This window comes from Solanum pennellii, chromosome 8 (assembly GCF_001406875.1).
Source record: "Solanum pennellii chromosome 8, SPENNV200".
Lineage (NCBI taxonomy): Eukaryota > Viridiplantae > Streptophyta > Magnoliopsida > Solanales > Solanaceae > Solanum > Solanum pennellii.
Genome location: NC_028644.1, coordinates 3005356 through 3026413, shown reverse-complemented (window position 1 = coordinate 3026413; position 21058 = coordinate 3005356). Strand labels below are relative to the sequence as shown.

General features: G+C 31.5%; 5 protein-coding genes across 5 annotated transcripts; 1 reads left to right on the top strand and 4 right to left on the bottom strand.

Annotated features, from left to right (window-relative positions):
- Nucleotides 1-4389: 4389 nt before the first annotated feature.
- On the bottom strand, nt 4390-6835 carry LOC107027238 (nucleoside diphosphate kinase 3-like). Its single transcript, XM_015228420.2, has 7 exons — nt 6673-6835; nt 5830-5964; nt 5629-5666; nt 5319-5369; nt 5050-5217; nt 4857-4969; nt 4390-4769 (listed from the first exon to the last, which is right to left on the bottom strand). The coding sequence occupies exons 1-7, from the start codon at nt 6746-6748 to the stop codon at nt 4646-4648; spliced, it is 705 nt and encodes a 234-aa protein (XP_015083906.1). The 5' UTR covers nt 6749-6835; the 3' UTR covers nt 4390-4645.
- Nucleotides 6836-7868: 1033 nt separating this feature from the next.
- LOC107027124 lies at nt 7869-12705 on the bottom strand. Its single transcript, XM_015228300.2, has 3 exons — nt 12537-12705; nt 9058-9218; nt 7869-8178 (listed from the first exon to the last, which is right to left on the bottom strand). The coding sequence occupies exons 1-3, from the start codon at nt 12604-12606 to the stop codon at nt 8161-8163; spliced, it is 249 nt and encodes an 82-aa protein (XP_015083786.1). The 5' UTR covers nt 12607-12705; the 3' UTR covers nt 7869-8160.
- Nucleotides 12706-14395: 1690 nt separating this feature from the next.
- On the bottom strand, nt 14396-14737 carry LOC107027413. Its single transcript, XM_015228584.1, has one exon. It carries the CDS (start codon nt 14735-14737, stop codon nt 14396-14398), a length of 342 nt encoding a protein of 113 aa, XP_015084070.1.
- A 1682-nt stretch (nt 14738-16419) lies between these two features.
- LOC114078357 lies at nt 16420-18928 on the top strand. Its single transcript, XM_027919052.1, has 5 exons — nt 16420-16684; nt 16786-17053; nt 17149-17699; nt 18083-18249; nt 18488-18928. The coding sequence occupies exons 1-5, from the start codon at nt 16420-16422 to the stop codon at nt 18926-18928; spliced, it is 1692 nt and encodes a 563-aa protein (XP_027774853.1).
- A 553-nt stretch (nt 18929-19481) lies between these two features.
- Nucleotides 19482-20081, bottom strand: LOC114078356. Its single transcript, XM_027919051.1, has 2 exons — nt 19840-20081; nt 19482-19764 (listed from the first exon to the last, which is right to left on the bottom strand). The coding sequence occupies exons 1-2, from the start codon at nt 20079-20081 to the stop codon at nt 19536-19538; spliced, it is 471 nt and encodes a 156-aa protein (XP_027774852.1). The 3' UTR covers nt 19482-19535.
- Nucleotides 20082-21058: the final 977 nt, after the last annotated feature.

Below are 21058 nucleotides of genomic sequence, written 5' to 3'. Positions count from 1 at the left end.
ATAAATGGACATTACAGTTTTTTATAAAATAATTCAATTTTCAGTTTTTATTTTTTAACTAAAAAATATTGAAATTTGAAGCATTTAAAGATCTTTCATTTTTTTCCTGTAATAGTCATTACTGTTTTTATATAAAAAAAAAAAGAGTTCAATTTCATTTTTTCCTTTAAAATGAAAATTAGAGGCATTTAAAAATCATCCATTTTTTTCTGTTACAGTTTTTTTTAACAAAAGAAGTTTTTATTTTCAATTTAAAATGGATATATCAAAATTCCTGTTTTTTTAATTGTATTTTTAGAGCATATTTAAATGTTTTTTGAAAATTAAAATTCTTGAATATTTGTGATGTTGACATGTGACACTTTTTATTTCTCCTATTATACATAGATAGATTTTTTTAAAAATAAAAAATAGACAAACCCACATATTATACCCAATAAAAAAATTACATTAAGAACTGTAATATGAGCTCCTTTGGTTCTTCAATAAAATATGTGGGTTCATCCGGTTCTTTAAAAGAATTAGAAAAATATTAATAATAAGTTAAAAATGTGACATGACACCCTAGTAGGAGAAAAATCATGTTTTTTTTTGTGTCAAATATATTTTGAGGAAAATAAGCAAAGTTGGGTGATATTATAATCGTAAAACAAACATAAGTGATATTCCTAGATAATTTCCTAAACATGGGTAACTATCTAGGAAAATTACTCCTTGTTTGGATGGTTGTTGTTACTCACTAGACTCATTCGCTATTACTTATCATTATGATTCTACAGGCTTCTTAAGAAATAATGACTAATATGAGTGTTTTATAATAACACTCATAATAATAATTGGTTTGTAGTTTTAGATCTTTTAAAATAAGTAACTAATATCAAGGATAAAAAATATAAAAGATATTATTTTTTATGATATGTTAAAAGTGATAATTAAATTTTTAAAAAATCAAGTTTTGGAGTACTTGACAAGTTAAACCGAACACAAAGAGTATTTGTATTGTTATTTTAAAAAATTAATCATCAAAACACACCTAAAAATCATTGTTTTTTTCATAAATTTTTTAAGGAATCAATTGCTCTCTTTACATATCTAAATTATAGGATCATTTGGTAGAGTGTATAAAAATAATGCAAAATATAATGTTTTTAATAATGTTTGTATTAGTTATGTTAAGATTTTTCTTGAGTATCGTTTGGTTTGGTTTGGTGTACGAAAGTATGGTGCAATGCATAATTTCTTTTTAAAATATATCTGTTGTGGAAAAATTTTTGACAGACAATTAATCATGTTAATGCATGCATTGAAACTCACTGCATTACTAATGCTTATAAATCTATCGTATTAGTAATACATTTTTCAATACACAATAGATTGTATTACTAATACAAACATTAATTATACATAGGTTGAAAAAATGTATCAAATAAGATACTACCGTACTAATAATACAGAAAGTTAATGTATAAATTATTTTCTCCAACACACTCTATCCCTCAATGAAAAACACTTTGGTTTTTTAAAAAGTGTTTTAATACATCTAAATTATTACTTTATCTATTATCTTAATTTTTTTTTAAAAAAAATTATTCAATATATTTTATAATACGGTAAGTTTACTCTTCAAATTACAAATATATGAGCGCATGTAAAAGCGAAAACTGTGCAATTTATTGAAACACGTTTATTTATCAATATAATGTATTGCGATACAATAAAATACTCCCTCCCTCTGTCCATTATTTTCTACTATTTAAGAAGGGTGAGTGAAGAGTGATATCATTTGAGGGCATTTTTTACTTTTCAACCTATTATAGTAAAATATGTCTTGAATCTAAAGAACCAACACATTCATTGTTCACATTCAATTTTAAATTAAAGCTTTTGTTAACCTATTATTCACTTACCTCTTCAAGAAAAAGTGACATCAAAGGCAAAGAAGAGACCACCAATTTCATCCCCTAAATTTTTCCTGAACAAGTAGTGAAATATAACCTCCTTTTGGCTGTAATTTTTGAGTTACAATTTCAATAGAGAAGGCCAATGTCTTGGGTATAATTTTTACAAGGTATTATTTGGTTTTGTTTTTTTTTTCTGAATTTTATTGTTTCTGATGCTAATATAATAGTGGTGGTAGTTACTTATAGTTACATTTAATTTACTTAGGACCCGTTTGGTAGGAAGTATTAATCAAAACAATCCATGGATTAAAATATCGTCCAACAAAAACATTGTTTGGTTACTTTAATTAACCTAATCCATGGAAGTAAAAATTAATTTTATTTTTCGTTTAATTAATTTGCAAGAATGAATTAGCCTTGAGTGTGGTGATCGATTTTGAAATCTGTCGAGAAGAAGAAGTCCTAGATCGAAAATAAACTCCTAAAGGACACATGTTGTTGTTTTATAAACAAGCTCAAGAACGAAATTTGATGATGAATCAGAGGCAAAAGTTTACATGCTAAAGTTTTTAGAATGACATTATCTGCTGAGAGTTTATATGGCAAAAAGAAAACGAAGGATTTTCCAAACAAAAAATAAAAGGCCACAAGAGAAAAACTTACCCGTATCGAGTCTTGATGAGCAAGACTGCAGATTCATATACAAATCAACATCATCCAACATGCTGATATCAATTCAACATTCAACATTCTTATATAAAAAATTTACAATAGCAATTAGCATACTTTAGTCGTGAAGTGTGTGAAAGTATATATTAACAATAAGCGAGACTAACATAAAATACTAAACTATTTTACGAATGAAATACACAATAACAAAGTAAGTATTGGGCCTGTGTGCGCACGGACAAAATTATCTAGTTTAAGAAAAGTGTGAAACTATCACCTAACAGGTTTGATGAGCGGTTTGCAACACTGCATCCTTTTTTGCATGATCTATGCACGTTACTTTCTTCATAAGGTTGACCGCTTGTCCTAAATCTTTCCATTTAAAGTCCTCAAGTTCAATCTAATTTAGCTTAATTGTGTTTTAGTTGGGAATAACTTAGTCTTTCTTTTGTTTATATATGTATACTTGTCTTTTTGTAAGTGTTGAAATTTGATTTTCATTGGGGTTTAGCCTCGTATACGATATATTCATAGAAAATCTATCATCTTGCATGACAAAAATTGAAATCGTGCCACCTATATTCTTGTCTAGATTAGGAATGTCACTGAACAAACTTGGTTGACAAACACAGTTTATGCATTACTAATGTAGCGTTTGTCGAGCATTTGACAAACTCATCACACCACACCACAAAATTGAAAAGAACGCATTGAGTGGAAGCTCGGGCATTCAGAAGGAAGGACACTTTCAGAGGGGAAAGATATGTGAGATTCACATGGTTTATGATCCATGAATCTCATATTACAAAATTGTATTCATTTTCTGTTGCTAGTTTGTGTTATTTGGACTTTTCAAACTTAACGAACTAAAATATCTTAGTAGCTAATGAAGGAAAATTAACCGAGATACGTTAATAACAGTTAACAAGAGGGGATTAGGGGTTTGAAGAAAACAAACACGTACGCCTTGCTTAATGTTGCTATCTATATATTCAAACCTTCTTCTATTGGCAATTGATAATAATCTTAAATATAATAGTATTGCATTGGAAAGCTAATATGCATTGCTTAACCATGGTCTTAAACATAAATATCTTTGCATTCATTCGTTTGATGGTTGTTGGGTTTTAAAAGGTGTAAATGGAAAATGAAGAGTTGCGATTTTTATTAAGAGTTGTGATTCTTATGAAGAGTTACGACTTTTATGAAAAATTGCGACTTTTATGAAAAATTTGACTTTTATAAAAGGTTGTGATCTTTCTGAATGATTGTGAGTTTTTCAAAGGTTTGTGACATTTTCGGTAAGGCACAATAGGAACCTTTTCACACTGCCCTTTGTTTTCTATAAATTGAGAGATTTTTTCTCATTGTAAAAGAACGAATTTTCTGGACTTCTTCTACTACTACTAGTTGAGTAGTTCACTGACACTGTGGTTTTAGGTAGCGATACACTGGTGAGTAAGATCGTTCTATTTTGGGAGAATATATTTCATTAACCTAGGGTACTTGAGGGGATTAATTTTCTTAAGGTGACAGTTGTACACTCAGTGGGCTCGATTTTCCTCTTTAAGAAAAAATCTTTTGTATATTGTTTCTAATTTGTTTCTAATTCTATTTTCACTACTAGTTTCAATTTTCCAATTGTGAAAATGCTATTCAAACTTTGTTGTTCTTACCAAATTCTTCAAAGTTTTGTTCTAAGTATCTCAGGGTTACAATTGAACAACAATGGTGTGATGTGACATAGAATACAAACAAGTTTTCCAAACAATCTTCCCGGCTTACTAAGATTTTCGGGTGGAAAGAGAGTCATTGTCAATACTTTGAATGAGGAGGAAGAACATCTTCTCTCTCCGTCTATTCAAATATCCGAGACTGCTTGTCAATTTGGTGACACTGGTTCAGCAACAATTCAGTACATTTGATTATTTGAACCATCTAAATAACAGTTTGCTAAAGGTTACATTGCTACTCTAAGGGAAATGGTCATCAGATTTATTTATTCAGATAATCAATACTTTCCGAGTATTCATTCGGAGTTAATCACAGTTCAAATTAAGAAAAACGATTTTTGTTCAGTTCACACCGTATATCCACTTCTCCGCGTTGCTTGTGTATCCAACCAACTCTTCTGGTTTGAACCATAGTTTGATCTCGTCCTTGGCTGTCTCGGGTCCATCACTCCCATGGATAATGTTCCTGGAAAGCAACTCATCTTGTTCAGATTCAAACGTCTTAATCTTAAGCGGAGCCTAACTATAGCATTAACAGAAGAAGTTTTGGTACCTTCCGACTACAACAGCTAAGTCACCTCTAATTGTTCCGGGTTCTGACTTTTGTGGATCTGTAGCTCCGATAAGCTTCCTTCCATATTTAATCACTCCTTCGCCTTCCCATACCTAGAATTCGATTATGAAGTATTTCAAGTGAAACTCTTTAGCAAACAAGTAAAGTTAGACTTAGCTAAATTCAATCTAACCATTGCTACGACAGGGCCAGAGCTAAGGAAACCACATAGACCATTAAAAAATGGTCTCTCTTTAAGGTCATGATAATGCTTTTGAGCAAAATCCTTAGATGGAACCACAATTTTGATCGCGACTAGCTTGAAACCCTTGCGCTCAAAACGTGATAGGATTTCTGAAATCTGCAATGGAATGAAGCTTTCTTAGCCAATTCGACAGAGAACTCTACATCTGCATATCACGGATGCAAGAGGAACAAAGATAGTTCATGGAATTCACATACCAAGCCTCTTTGCACTCCGTCTGGCTTGATGGCGATGAAGGTGCGCTCCATCTTGTAGGAAAATGTGCCGTGTCAGTTGTAAATAAAGAATGCAATACAGTCGGACCTCTTTATAACAATCATTTTCTATCATAACATTTCACTATAACAACCTAGTTTTCTTTGGAACCAACTACTGTATTATATTATATATTTTCTATAACATCTCTCTATAGCAGCCAAAAAAAGACGTTGTTATAAAGAGGTTTGACTGTAACGATTAATGCAAGATATAACACATCGATTCATAGGAAGAGCGAGAATAAGGTACCTCAGCAGCATGCGCTTCTTGCTCCTGGAGCATGTAAGCTATATGATAAAGACGGAGAAATAAAACAAAATCAGACTAGAAGTTCCTATTTCTTTTGTTAGTCATTGCATACAGAAAATTCAAATTTTCACCAAAGAGGCGCATTCGCAAAGGACAAAAAAGTTTAGCAGCAAAAATTCAACAGAGTTATAAGACACCAACCTGCTGCAGGAAGGGCAAGGATTCCTGAGATCCAACCTGTAGACGAATTCCGGGACTTAGTCCTGCCATATGTAGCTAAAGAAGGCACAACTCCTCTCAAAGAAACTGTGGCTGCTGCAGCCGCTGCTCGCCCCCCTGCAAATAAGGAAAGCCAGACATATTGTGTCTAATGAGCAAAGCCCAGGTCAGTTGTACTAGTTAAAAACAGAAATAGAGGCTGATCGAGTATATACAGACATTGAATCGGTTCGGTTTATGATAATGTGTAGTAATTTTTTCAACGAATTACACTATCCTGGCTCTACCCTCGTGTAGTCATTCCCACTAGATCTCACACACACGTAAATAAACCAAGCTCGAAGATGCACGAAAATTGAAATCAGTCTGTGAACACATATATATATAGGTTAATAAATTTTTTCTACAAATATATATCATGATCGAAAAGCTCAATGCTTCCCCCAGGCAGATCAAACACAACCACACTGAGTTCAAAGATGCACAAGCACTGAAATCAGTCTGAGACCACACACACATAGATAGATCAAGCACATCAATGGTGCTAAAGGCAGTCATATATAATAGAAAATAAACATCTAAGGTTTCAAATCAACGCACAATTACACACACCGAGCTCGATAATGCACGAGAATTTTGAAATCAGTCTGCACACAAACACATCAAAAATAAACCAAGCTGGAAATGCACATAGATTGAAAATCAGTCTATGCACCACACACACATAAATTGATTATATATAAATATATACATGAAAAATTAGACGAGTAAGCGAAGAAGGAAGAAACATTTGAGATTTAAAGAGGAATGGAACGAAAATTTTACCGGAAAAAGCACGAGAACTTGAAGTGAACAGAGACTTGGTAGCTCGTGAAGCAGATCTACAAATCTGAGAATTCATCTTTCAAACAAAAAAAAATTCTGATTCGATACGTAAGAAGAAGAGTAAAAGATGAAAGAAATGAATATGTTGATCAGTTGAGTGAGCTTTTAAATTTAGTTTAAGTACTGTTATAAGTATGGAACACGTGAGTGCACGCGCTGAGTGGGAGCGTGGTAGAAGAGAGTTTGGGCTTTGGCTGGGTCAAAATCTGGGCCCGAAGTTGTTGGGCTGAACTAATGAATCTGATTCGTTGCTTGTGAAATCCGTATATGTTTTTTTACTATATATACTTTTTATTTTTAATTACTTTTTAAAAAAATTTTAATTCAATTTATTGATCTTTATAATGATGAAAATTCAAATTTTAATACTTTTAGTACACCTTATGTCGAAATATTAATTTCAGTCGAAAGCGTAACAAATTTGTTATATCATGAAAAATTACATGCAAACAAGTATCGAAATATTTACCAGCTGTCTTAGGTTCGAGTCCGAAAAGAAATGAAAAATAAAATAAAATTAGATTATAAAGTAATCATTCTTATTCTTTGATTGTTCTTAAGTTAATTCTTTGGTTCTTTACATCATTATTATACCTTTACCTCTTTGATTTCTATTCTCGTTATTTCGTTACATTGCACTTGCATTAAAATTTTATGGGTTTGTCAGTTTTCGGACGACTAACTTAAAAGTATTACTTTCTGCGTCTCATTTTATGTAATGTTTTGATTTTCGATATTCAATCAAATCTATCTTTAATCGTAAATTTTTCATAGATCATTTAAACATTTGGAATTATCAATTATTGTGACTTATAGTACTTTTTACGTAGTTTATAAATATATAAATTTCATTTCAAAAAAATTGAAAATTCCATGTGCAAATTGTGAATGAATTTCTACAGATTCTCTGAGTGGATGATAGAAAATCTAATCATGCAATGTCTATAATAACTACCACTACTATGCTACAATCCCAGCAAAGTCGGAGTCGTCTATAAGTTCTCTATATTTGGGCAACACAGTGCATAAAGCATCCCACGTTAGCAGGGTCTTGGGGAGGGTCGCACCCAGTGTGATGTACACTGCCTACACGAAGTTCTAGATATTTGACAGGACTAAAAGTTAGCATACAGTACTGTCTGCAAATAACAAATTTCTTTAGCCAGATGATAGAGAAATCTGATCATGCAATGTCTGCAAATGGTTACATTCTGTACCAAAGAATAAAGCCTATCAATGTACACGATAGTTTACCAATCCAGGTGTGGATAACCATTCCATGCATAACGAATTATTAACAATCATGTCACTGGTTTCAAGAAGTACAACAGCTAAAACATAAACACGAAAATGTAGTCAAACCAGTCACTTAACATGAGCGTGAAGTTGTGAGCTGTGTCTTCTCGCTGAAGGTAATTCGCTTTGAAGTTAGATGCAGCCACCCAACTGCCAAAAGGAAAAAACAATTAGACAGATGAAAGAATTGAAAGCATAACAAAAGAGGCAAATGCTACAATTCATTAGAATGTCATTTTGTTTTCCAGTCCATGTTCGAAAGGTTATTTTGATTCTCAGTTCATGTTTGGGATTTTTACACACGATTCTTCAAACACCTCTGGCTAGAAATTACTCAAACATGGTGCATTATCTGTCATATAACTAGGCTGGGATTCATTGCCTAAGTCTACATCTTATGTTCAGCATGTGCCGTGAGAGAGAGAGACACTTTTGACGGACAGCAAGTACACATCCTTTCCATGTTCTTCCAGTTACATATTTGCTTCCCTAGTAACAATCTCACTCAAAGAAGCCAATTAAATAGCACTCAAGGGCGTGGGTCCGTGGCATAGTGGTTGATGAAGTGGGTTGAGAATCATGAGGTCTCCTATTCAAATCTCAGCGAGGCAAAAAAACACTAGGTGATTTCATCCAATTTGTCCATACCCCTAGGTGGACACAGACTTACCTGAGCAGAAACAAAATTCACAAGACAGGTAACTGCGAGAAAAATGTTACTACTACTGGTATGAACGGGGAAACAGGTACAGTGCACCAAGCCTATCCTGTCAGATAGCGAGACAATGTTCAACTACCTACCAACCTTCTATCCTAATCTGAGCGACCTCCGTAACGTCCTATTTAAGGTTGTCCTCGATAAGCTGAAGATGCACCATATCTTGTCTGATCACCTCTCCTTAATACTTCTTTGGCCTAACTCGAACCTGGACATAACGGTGACCAAGAAAAAAAAAACTAAATAGGCAAAGGCCTCTAGCTAACACAAATTGCCTGTATGAGAATGTCAATAAGTTCAAGATTGTGTACCAGAATGGATTCAATTTCCTCCTGAGTAACTGGTGTTCTTTTTGGTTGATCAGAAGCCTTCCCTGCAACAGACATGCTAGGTGGGGACCTTGAGAAAAATGTTCGAGGAGTTTCTTCAGCTGATGGAGTTTTCTGATGTTGGGAATTCTGCGATGTGGTACCTGCAGGATAAAAGAATCTTCATGTGTTGTTTGAAAAAAAAAAAAGGAAAAGAAAGAAAGGTATACAAGTGTTTTTTTGGATGAAGATACATTCAGTTAAAAGCTAAACGCGTTAGTAAACAATAATCAATAAAACCTATTCTCCCTCTTAAACAAACCAAATTCACATTATTTACTAGATCTCAAAAAGAACAAAAAAAAAAAGATAGTGATAAGCAAGCATGACAAGCATAGGACTGAGGCAGCACGAAAAAGAATATATGAAGTCCTAAACCCAGGATTGAAAAGATAAATTTAACAGAAAGAGGAATGATGTGATATGATTTAACACTATCACAATGAGTTATAGCAGTCAGTTGCACCAGTAAGCTCTTGGACCGACAGATATAAGGTGTTGATTTATCATATGCTCACTCAAATAATAGTTATTATTTCAGAAAACTCCTCCTTTTCCTTGATTGCAATCTTTTTCAACAGAAAAAGTGACTTTCTGGTATAATAATTATTAATTGAGTGACCATATGAGATTCGACTCTAGATATAAGTGGGGTGCACTTGGAATCTTGCTACAACGTGTGAATTCACCATAGAACAATTTGGAATATGGCAGCTATAAACAATTTGTGCTTTTTCCTGGTAATCCCCGCAATCTGTGAATTCACCATAGAACGTGAAATGTTTATACAGTCTACAACTCCTTAGACTTACCACAAATTGGTGAATGATGCTACCTAAGATGTGGGACGAATAAAGCACAAAATGGACCTGCAGTTAATTAAGACCAACAGAATGGTGATATAGGACAATAGATAGGGCAGGTTTGAAGGAGGATATGTTGAGAGTTGAGAGATAGTGTAAGTTATCACCCCTACAAGTTTCTCCCATGTAGTAATAGCCATTACTCTCCATCAGCATTCAAGGGCCATGTTTAAGCTACTGATAAGGGAAACTACAAGTAAATATATGAAGCCAGAAAAACTCAGTGATACATACTACTTAAAAACAAGGACTAGATTGATGAGACTTACCATAATAATGGCATCAACAAAATACCTATGGTAGTCTAACAAAGTGTGGTCTAGGGACGGTAGAGTGTACGAAGACCTTACTCTTACCTCAAAGGTAGATATTGTTTCAGATAGACCCTCGGTTCAAGAAAAAAACAGTCCAAAGCAGTCTAGAAAAGGAAGTAATTGAGGTACAAGAAACAACAAATAGTAACAAACTACAACACAATAACGATAGTCAAAGTACAAAAAGCAACAAATAGTAACAAAAACCGAAGGATACAAACTAGAAGAGTAATACTGCGACTACTAATATGATGGACACCAAGCCAATGCACTCCTACCTACTACTCATCTACCCTAATTTGTGTCCTCCACAACCTCCTAGCTAAGGTCATTTCCTCGGTAAGCTAAAACTTTGACATGTTTTGTCTAATCACCTCTCCCAAATATTTCTTCGGTCTACCTCTACTTCTCCTGAAACCATCCATAGCCAATATAATGAATTTATAAATTTTTTCCAACATGAAAGCCTTTTACTTGCCACAACCTATGAGTACTTGAAGTGTAACTTTATACAGCTTTCAAGAAAAACTCTTTTTTTGGGGGTGTTTTTTATGCAAGATCTTCCAAAACCAAATACCGATCAGCCTTTAACTCGCAGATATAATGTGCTAATGTCCAATAACAAGATTTTCAAGGAGAGGACGAAGTCGAAATGAGGGTATTCAAGACTGTTTAGGGGCTGGACAATATGTAATGAAGTGCAGAAACAGTGAGGAACGAGTAGAGAATCTAAAGAGCTATGAAAAGAAAAAAGAAGGAGAACGGAGAAGAAGCAAGGAAGAGATCATGTATATTTCCAAAATATTTTTCATTCAAGTCTCCTCCAACATAGAGGGACATCAAATTCTACAAGCAAAACTTGCATAGAATACAACATCGACAGTAAATCTCTTGACAGTTTGAATGGTTAAACTCCAGTGAACTGCCTAATTAGAAGATCTGAGATTATAAAACTAATGTGTTAACTGTTCGATAGCTTTTGGACTACCTTGAAGACCAACATCAAGTAGATGAATATATATTGCTTGTCCAGGTCTCAAAGGATGCAGTACATTGGAAAAATCAAAAAGCCATCAAACTCATGCACAAACTAAATAACAAGAAAATCTTTTTTTTTAGAATGACAAGAAAAAGAAACATCATTGCCTATTCATATCTTAAAGAACATCTTAAAGGAAGAAACTTCCTCCCACATATTGAAATAAAGGGAATTTTCATATCAAGATGAAACAAAGAGAAAATAAAGATGACTCTCGACGTAATTGGGTATTCTAGTAACGTGGCATAATTTCACAAACAAATAAACTTGCAGAGGAGTTGCTCCTAGTGAATACTGTAGGATCCCCAACTGGTACTTTCTCAACCAACTGCGACACATGTTTACACACACTTTACAAACACTTTCAAAACTAGTTCATTCATCAAACAATCAAATCTAATAAATACTTATCACTCGAAGCAAAATTAAGGATCCTGAACCACCATCCCACCCCCACCCCATCTTTCTTACCGGCAACTCTTTCATGAAATATTACGTGATTGAAACAAAACACAACTATAAGTAAATAAAAAGCAACCAATCAATCAACTTCGCTTCAAACTAATTATCATTGACTACATATACCATTCTAGTCTAAAACTGAAACATGGGAATTTTTCGAAAGAAAAGAATGAAGCAGGAAATAAAGATGATCCATTTTTGTTAAATACTTGTAAATAAGTTTTTATAACAGAAAGAACAAAATTTTAGCATTTTTGACTCTTCAAATATAATCTAGTATAACGAGGTATAAATTCCCAAAGGAATAAACTTGGTGAGGAATTGCTCCTAGCTAAATGTCCTAAATCCACAAATGAAACTTTCTAAACCAACCACAAACTCTAAACTAGAAACTTCTATGAACCATTTCAGAAGATCAAATTATCAAATTACTCATCACTCGAAGGAAAAATACTTAATCCTTAACCCCCAACCCCCAAACTCTCTTCTTTACAAGCTATCTTCCACAGTCTTATCATTTGATTGAAACTGAATATAAGTCATAACTACAACTAACCAAAAAGGTATCAATCAATCAACTTTTCTTCATTTACAAACTAATTGGGGTCTACTAAACGAATCTTCTCTACCATTTAACTCTAAAACATAAGACAAAACCAAATTAGCAAAAAAAAAAAAATCAACCAAATCAAGAATTCAGCAACATATTGATAAATTCAGATAAAAATTACAGAACACCCATACCAGAATGCTTTGAATGCCTCTGTGGAAACTTGATTCGTGGAATTCTCTTCATTGCCTGCGCTCCACCCATTGCTTTCTTCTTCGATTGTAAGAGAGAAAAAAAAGTCGAGAATTTCTAAAGCCGGAAAAGTATTAGGAATTCTTCAAATATGGCCCATTGCCGCAAAGTTATTAAGAAAATAGGAAATTTTTTTATTTTTTTTAACTATCCACCAAACTTAAATTTCCGTCTCGATACAGTGGTACGAGCCTATAGAACAAATTCAAATACGATCTTATATTATATCATAATGTATCGTATTATAGTGTAATGTATTATTTTGGCCGAACTCGTAAACAGATTCATAAAGTTGTTGGGTTTTTCCCCTCACGTATCTCAACTACGTCATTTTCCTATTAAATCATTGAAACATCCATAATTTGTTCTTTTCAAATATGTTGACTGATTTTGATAGACTTTTCTATTGTAAATACCTTCAATTGTGTTCGTATTGTAATGATTTTGATTGAAGGAACGAAGACAAACTATGTGTTAGTCTCATTTGTTTTCTAATGGGTTCAAATGACTTTAAGTAAAACACAATTATTCTCGAATATTTTCATTATCAATTGAACTAATGAGTTTTGGAATAACATATTAATCCTCTCTATTAATACCCTCACAAAATCTGGTTCCACATCAACCAGCGGTGTTTAAAAGAAACAATTATAGGTGGTTTAATGATTCAATAGGAAAATAAGATAGTTGAGGTATCTGAGGGGAAAAATCCGATAAGTTTAGGGATCTGTTTATGTATTTAACCTATTATTTTTTATCGTTATATAATAATACAAGTTAACTTTAAATAATTAATCTACAAAAAAAAATACGGAATAGAGCTAATATAAAAAGATAAAATAAAATATAAGGGAAATAGAGGTTTTAGTCCATGTATTATTTGCATATGCTAGTTTTAGTCTCTATGTTATTTGACTATGCATATTTAACCTTCGATTATTTAAAGGATGAGATTTTGATACTTTATGTTAACGAAACTTAACTATTAACTAAAATAATTATTTAAAGATATATAAATTAAAATAAAATAAAGGGTTGGTCATATGATTGAATGATTATTTTAAATAAATAAATTTTGATTCAATTTATTTCTCTATTTGCTCCATTTTTTATTCATTAGCAACTCAGTCTTCCTCTCTTTTTCATGATGGTTACTAGTCAAGGCCAAAAAAAAAACAATTATATTTGAAAAGGTTTGATGGGTAGACAGACGTCTTAAGATTATTAATGATATTTTAATACTAATTTTGATCTTTAAAAAAATATTAACATTTAATTCTTCAAACATTTATTATTGATAGTATATAAAATGAGACTCTTTATTGTTATTTAATAATAAATCTAAACAATACGATATAATAAAATTCAAATATCTATCAAATATATTAAACTAACAATACAATATAATATTACAAATAACAATCATTTAAATAAGGTTTAATAAAATTAAAACACTTACCAACATAAAACTCAAAAACTACATAACAAATTACTAAATAATGGAAAACTCAATATATAGAGTGTTACAGTTGATTTTTTTTTTTTGAACAAATAAGGAAAAGAAAAATAGACAAAAATGTGTGATTTTTCTCGAGGGAATCTCATCATCTATCGAGGAATCGTAGAGCAATAATAAAATTATCTGCTATGATTTATAATTCACAAATTTAAGTTATGAAAATAACTTACAATGTGTATATTGGATCGTAGATCGTCGTTTAAATCACATCTCTTGAGATACGACTATTATTAACACGAGATACTTTGTGTATCGAACTTTCATTTTTTCAAAAAATGAATCTCATGCTCTATCCATCATCTCTTGAATTTCTGGGCTCTCTATAATACTTTCTAAAGATGGTTTCCACTTAGAATCACTTGTATTATTTTCTTTTCTTCTTCCTTCCATTTCAATTTCTCCCAATAATTCCTCTAAATTTTTCCCTTCATTATGTTTCAATTGAACCAATAAACTTTCCAATTCTTCTTTACTCAAAACCATCTTCATTCTCATAATATTATTTTTCTCCACCACATTTTCTTTAGCTTTTACAATTTCACCCTCCATTTTTTGTTCATGAACAATTTGATCCTCTAATTCTTCTTCTCTTTGTAATAAACATGTCTCCATGCAATTCCCCATTATTACTATTTCTTTTTTCCTTCTTATGAGATGAGAAAGTTGAAGATTTTGTAAAGCAAAAAAAAAAAAAACACAATAATTTAGTGAGAGAAAGAAGAGAGAGAGAGAGAGAGTTGTGAAGTGTGTAGTATAGTATTATGGTTAATTAGACTTTTTATAGAGAAAGAATAAAGCACATATAGAATAAAATAATACTATTCTGAGAATAAAATCGTCTTCGATAAAAAAAATAAATTATTTATAAAATGAAATTGAGATGAATTGAAAAATCTGAGAAAGAACAAAGCACATATAGAATAAAATAATACTCTATCGTATGTAATTTTGAGAATGAAATCGTCTTCGATAAAAAAAAAGTTATTTATAAAATGAAATTGAGATGAATTGAAAAATCTAAAGTCATATATATATATATATATATATCAATATTTAATAAATAAATATGAAACTTGAACTATTTTTTTTTTTTTAATTTTGGTGTATACATAACTTCTATGTTATCTATATAAAACTTTTCAATACAAATTTTATTAGCTAGGGCTCAAATTAAATATTGAACGCTATACAATTCTTCATGTTATTGATAATGGTAAATTAATTGTGTATATGTTTTAAATTATTTTTAAAAAATTATTTATATAAAGTGTAATTTTTTCTCAAATTTTAGACGAATAAATAATACGTGTCTATATTTTTTTTATACATAAAATATTGAACTCGTTATTGCCAACTGCCACGCGTCCTTCCAGGCCATGCTAAAGAGCATAGTACGTACCGTGTTGCACTACCTCCATATATTTTTATTAAATTTATAATATAATATGTGTAATATATATATTTATATATATTTCATTTTAATTTACGTGACATTATTCGTAATATAAATCAGATTCAAAAAGAGTAAAAGTGGATTAGAGAGGATATTATTTTTGAAGACGAAACATATTGATTTTTATGTCCAAGAAACTTGAAATTTGATAGATTTTTGAAACTTCTTTAGCAATGGTGAAGTGTTTAACCAAATTTAAATATCTAAAATTAGATTATTGTTTTTTAAAAAAAAGTGCATATATGTGTTGATAGTTAATAATGTAAAATATTTAAAAGCATTAGGTGATAAATAGCTTATATTTTTATGTGTCGAAAAATGTCGGTACTAAGTTTCATGGAAAGAGACTAGTAACATATATTGCTAGTCCAACATGTCAAAATTTTGTCTCACTAAAGTATTAAATATTTTATAATATACTTAAATAATTTGTTGAATATTCTTTTCCAATAGCTAGCTACAATTGCATGAATAGAAAGAACATTTATTTTTTCCCACTTGGTACTTTTATCATATATATTTGGAAAATATTCTTTCCCCATTAGCTAGTTAGAAATTGCACTACTACCGCCATCCGAGTTTTGCTTATAAATGTTATTTTTATTAGTATAACTTACATAGCTATAGTTTGAGGGTTATTAGATTGCGATGACTATATTTATTATATTTTAAAAAAATAGCTACAGTTTATTTTAAAAAATGGCTAAATCTTTTTTTTTAAAAAAATACAAAAATACATTGAAATTTAAATGTAACTGAAAATCCTATTTTCTAGCCTACTAATCTGACACTTCCAAATTGTAACTGACCTTTCCTTAATAGGATTCTTATCAACATATAAAAAATTGAAGATATGCAATCTGTTCTTATACATTGTACTACCGAAAAAGAAAATGACAACGATCTGCTTTTGATTCGCCATTCCGGAAAATGGAGCGATGAGAATTGTTATGTGGAATACAACATTGACGGGATTGTTTTGAAGGAATATGCTTCATATTCTGATTTAGTTAATGTGATTTCCGTACAATTGAACATTGATCTTACAAAGAAGTGTATGAAGATTATATACACTATCGAAGGTGACGACACGCCTATGGAAATACGTAACGACATGGGTGTGCGCCTATATGTTCAATTGAAAAAAATGGATACTCAAATTGGAGTATATCCCCTGTGTGTTAGTATTTACGATATTGATATCGTATATTTTCTGGAGAAACTTCTATTGAAAGTGATGTGTTGCAACTTGAATACAATAAAGAATTAAATAGTGAGGATGATCCATTAGCAATTGTACCAGCATTTGGCGATCAAACAGTAGATGCATTTGATGTTGAAAATGACTTAATAATCACGAACAGATCGCAAAAGGAGATAATGGTGGATCAGATATACATGGATAAGTCGACATTGAAAGATGTGATGGAAAAATATTCAATCGAAAAAAGGTTTAAATTCTTGGTGGAGAGGTCAAACTCTATTAGGTAAATTGTGTTTAAATTTATTCATATTACGTTTATTTATATATGTTTGAAGAGGCAACTCAAAACTAAAACCAAACTATAAATGGTATTCGCAGCTATACTCTTGTATGCCAATCTAAAGAATGCACGTGGTTAATGAAAGCGTCAAGTATTAACAAGTCGAAAATGTTCAGAATTAGAGTTTTTAACTCTGAACATACATGTCCTTTAAAGGATGGGGTGCATTCAGATTGTCGTGCAACAAGTTCGTTGATTGGAGGAATAATAGCACCTAAATTGAGGAATCATAAGAGGAAGTACAGTCCAAATGATATTAAGGATGACATTAAGTTGGACTTGGGTATTGATATTAATTACACGTTGGCATGGCGATCAAAGGAGAAGGCATTAGAATCTATCATGGGGCAACCAGCTGCGTCTTACGGGAAGCTACCAGGATACTTGTATACGTTGGATAAGACGTATCCTGGTTCACATATACGAATGAAGAAAACACCTAATGACGAATTTTTGTATGTTTTTATAGCGCTGGATGCTTTTATAAAGAAATTTGATCATTGCAGGCCAATTGTTGTTGTAGACGCCAGCCACCTCAAATCAGCATACACTGGTGCATTCGTATCAGCCAACACTATGGATGGAGCAGGTATTTGGATACATACATACATTTTAATTTATTTTTATTTTTTTTGTTATTCATCTATTTTTGTATATTATAATAGGGAATATATTACCTTTGGCATACAGAGTTATAGATTCGGAAAATGATGCTTCTTGGACATGGTTCTTTGAACAATTCAAAGAAGCATATGGAGAAAGAGAGAATATGTGTTTAGTATCTGACCGACATAATAGCATAATTAAGGTTGTATCTATTGTATACAACAATGTCCAACATTACGCCTGCATATGACACTTGTGGGCTAATGTATGTAAGAATTTTTGAAAAGAAAATGATCAATTGAGTTAAGTATTCTACACTATGGCAAAGGCATATACTCAAAGTGATTTTGATAAGCTAATGAAAAGGGTTGAGCAGTTTGAAGAATTACTTGGAGATGGTTGAATATGAGAAGTGGGCAAAATTGTATGCACCAGTTCCTCATGGTTGGGTTATGACATCGAATATTGCAGAGTACATCAATTCGACGTTAGTAGCAGCAAGAGAATTACCAATATTTGACTTTCTTGAACAAGTGCGATTGATGTTTGCTAGATGGAACAAATCAAAAAAATGCATCATGCACATTCACACTGCTTGGGAAGAAGTTTCAATAGATGCTTTTGCTTAATGAATCAAAATCTGGGCGTATGATGGTATGTATATTGAAAAAAAAAATCTTGTTCAATGGATTGTATATTCATTTATTTTAGTAATCAAAGATATTTGCTTTTATACTAAAGTGGATTATTGAATTTCTGTATTGATTATAGGTTGCCCCGTCAACTGATTACGTTTATTCCGTAAGTGATGAAGGGAAGAGTTATATTGTATGCTTGGAAAAAAAGACTTGCAGTTGCAACATGTTTCAAGTTGACGGTATACCGTGCTCACATGCATGGAGTGTGTTGAATAAAAATCGCATGCTTCAGGAAGAATATTGTTTAGATTTTTATAAGCGAGGAACAATATTGAAAACATATGAAGTCCCTGTATATCCTCTCCCTGACAAAAGTGAATGGAACATACCTGAACACATTGCTACCGAAGTTGTGTTGCCACCAAAATTCAAGCGACCTCCAGGAAGGCCAAAAAAGCAACGTGAAAAGTCATTATGCGAGCTGAGCAAAAGGAAGGGTACCAATTCTTGTAGTACATGTGGACAACAAGGTCATAATAGGCGTTCATGTCGAACTGCAACACGAAATGCATAGAAATTATTACATGACACTATTAAATTGTTCTTGTAGTTAAGTTTTGTTATTTTGAATAAAGGAATGATGACTTATTTGCCTTTTGAATATTTTGAAATATTTGTTAAATAAGATATAATTGAATATTATGTAAATCTTAAACATGATACAAATTTTGCAATCAAATTCTTTGGTATAAGTGTATATGTATTTTGACATTGAGTCTCAATATGTAGACTGTTAAAACTGTTTGTGGGCTCGCGTCATTATGTCCATGGATGCCATGTTTATACATGTAAAAATGGGATCACTTAATTTTTTACTTTTAATGTGAAAAAAACTATGATACGAAAATATGTTATACTTTTTTTGCAGGAAATTGTTTTACATGGTCAAAAATATCGTTTATCCCCTTGTGTTGCTGCTGATAAGCCATTGAATAATTCACCGATGCCAAAGCCAAATCATGGCAAGTCATGATCATCTCATTAATTATGAAATAACACAGAAATAAATTTAAAACAACTAATGTGATCATATATGAATATAAAGAAAAGTTGATAATGTTTGACAAAAAACCAAAATATTAGTTTTAACCATAAGTTCAAAAAAGAACTAGTACAAAATACTAATCAATCAGAAAAAGTTGACTATTATCGATCCTTGCGGGTGTCCTCATTCTTCTTGGCGGTGCCTCATTATCGCTATCAGCCCCGTCTTTCATCTTTTTCATTGCATATTCCCACAAGAGTGCACCGTATCTGATGCGGTGTAACTTAGAATCAAGGTATTGAACTGGAATACCTTTACCCTCACTTAGGTACTCGGCAATTGCTAGCAAGTATATCCCGCAATCCCTGAAAATATACATTACTTTTTAAAATCTGATACTTTTTAGGAAAATTGAATGAAGAGACTTGTTTTATACTTACAAAAAATCTGATCCTTGTTGAGGTATATCCTCCACATACGTCACGTCGTATGCGATGTGGTTATCTTCTGCATCATCCGAATCATTTCCAATCTCCATTGAAACGTACATTGACAGGAGCTGAGCAAGCTTTTGAATTTGAGAGATAAGTTTGAAGCTGAAAAATGGGTTTCTTGGAATTAACGTGAAAATAGGCTTCTTTAATTCCAATAGGCGTGCTGCAGATAATAGAGAGAGAAACATCCATAATATCTGTGCACAATTATTATGGAAGGAAGAGAAACGTTAAAATAGGAACATAATTAATATAGGAGTAGATTATACAGAGAGAAACGTGAGGCGTGCATGCACAATTATTATGGAATGAATATGAACGTGAAATTAGGGGCATATACTATATTTTTTAGTATAATTTAATATTAATTTGCTATTTATTAATTAAATATAGTCATAAAAAAAATAAAAATTTAAGGAAGTATAGCTATATTATTTTAATATAAAATATAGTTTGCCATTTTATGTAGTTTTTCCTTTTTATTATTATATTATTAGTATCATTGATAATAGCGTGTGTAAAAATGAAGATATTGAGATAAACGTATATATGTATATGGTCATATAGAGATAAAGAAGAAGTCAAAATTGAAAAATGAAGAGTGTCGTACCGCTTTAAACATGGATATGTTGTTAATACAAAGTCCAAGTAGAATATATGTTTAATCGATTTTGATTCTATGATTCAAGTATTTTTCTTTTTGATATATATATATATATATATATATATATATATATAATAGATCACAAAAAGAAGAAATGATTATAACCATAGTCGATGAAAGAAAAAAGATTCAATAATGATATATAAAAATTTATATTTTTATAAATACATCACGCTCTATTTACAAACTAAATATGAAAGAGTTAAAAAGAATTTCACATAGTTTCAATTTATAGTATGCTTCACTAGAGATGAGTGCATTTTATTAATGACACTAAGCATGTTCTTTGTAGTTACGGATGACAAGTGAAAATTTAATACATAATGACTACATATATACTCAAATTTAATTGTTCATATGTTGTATATACATAGATCCATCCTCGTACAACTATGAAGAGATATAGTATTACAAATGAAATATACATATTCATAATAAGGCGTGAACGATCTCCATAATAAGTAAGGCAATACGATTTTTGCTTTTTAAGAAAAATATCAT

Coding starts and splice junctions, on each gene's coding strand:
- LOC107027238 (XM_015228420.2), bottom strand. CDS start 6,748: ATGAATTCTCAGATTTGTAGATCTGCTTCACGAGCTACCAAGTCTCTG. Junction 5,218..5,318: donor ACGGAGTGCAAAGAGGCTTG/GTATGTGAATTC, acceptor ATTCCATTGCAG/ATTTCAGAAATCCTATCACG. Junction 4,770..4,856: donor TTAGCTGTTGTAGTCGGAAG/GTACCAAAACTT, acceptor GTTGCTTTCCAG/GAACATTATCCATGGGAGTG.
- LOC107027124 (XM_015228300.2), bottom strand. CDS start 12,606: ATGGGTGGAGCGCAGGCAATGAAGAGAATTCCACGAATCAAGTTTCCA. Junction 9,219..12,536: donor GAGGCATTCAAAGCATTCTG/GTATGGGTGTTC, acceptor TTTATCCTGCAG/GTACCACATCGCAGAATTCC.
- LOC107027413 (XM_015228584.1), bottom strand. CDS start 14,737: ATGGGGAATTGCATGGAGACATGTTTATTACAAAGAGAAGAAGAATTA.
- LOC114078357 (XM_027919052.1), top strand. CDS start 16,420: ATGCAATCTGTTCTTATACATTGTACTACCGAAAAAGAAAATGACAAC. Junction 16,685..16,785: donor GGAAATACGTAACGACATGG/GTGTGCGCCTAT, acceptor TATTTTCTGGAG/AAACTTCTATTGAAAGTGAT. Junction 17,054..17,148: donor GAGAGGTCAAACTCTATTAG/GTAAATTGTGTT, acceptor TGGTATTCGCAG/CTATACTCTTGTATGCCAAT.
- LOC114078356 (XM_027919051.1), bottom strand. CDS start 20,081: ATGTTTCTCTCTCTATTATCTGCAGCACGCCTATTGGAATTAAAGAAG. Junction 19,765..19,839: donor CAACAAGGATCAGATTTTTT/GTAAGTATAAAA, acceptor GTATATTTTCAG/GGATTGCGGGATATACTTGC.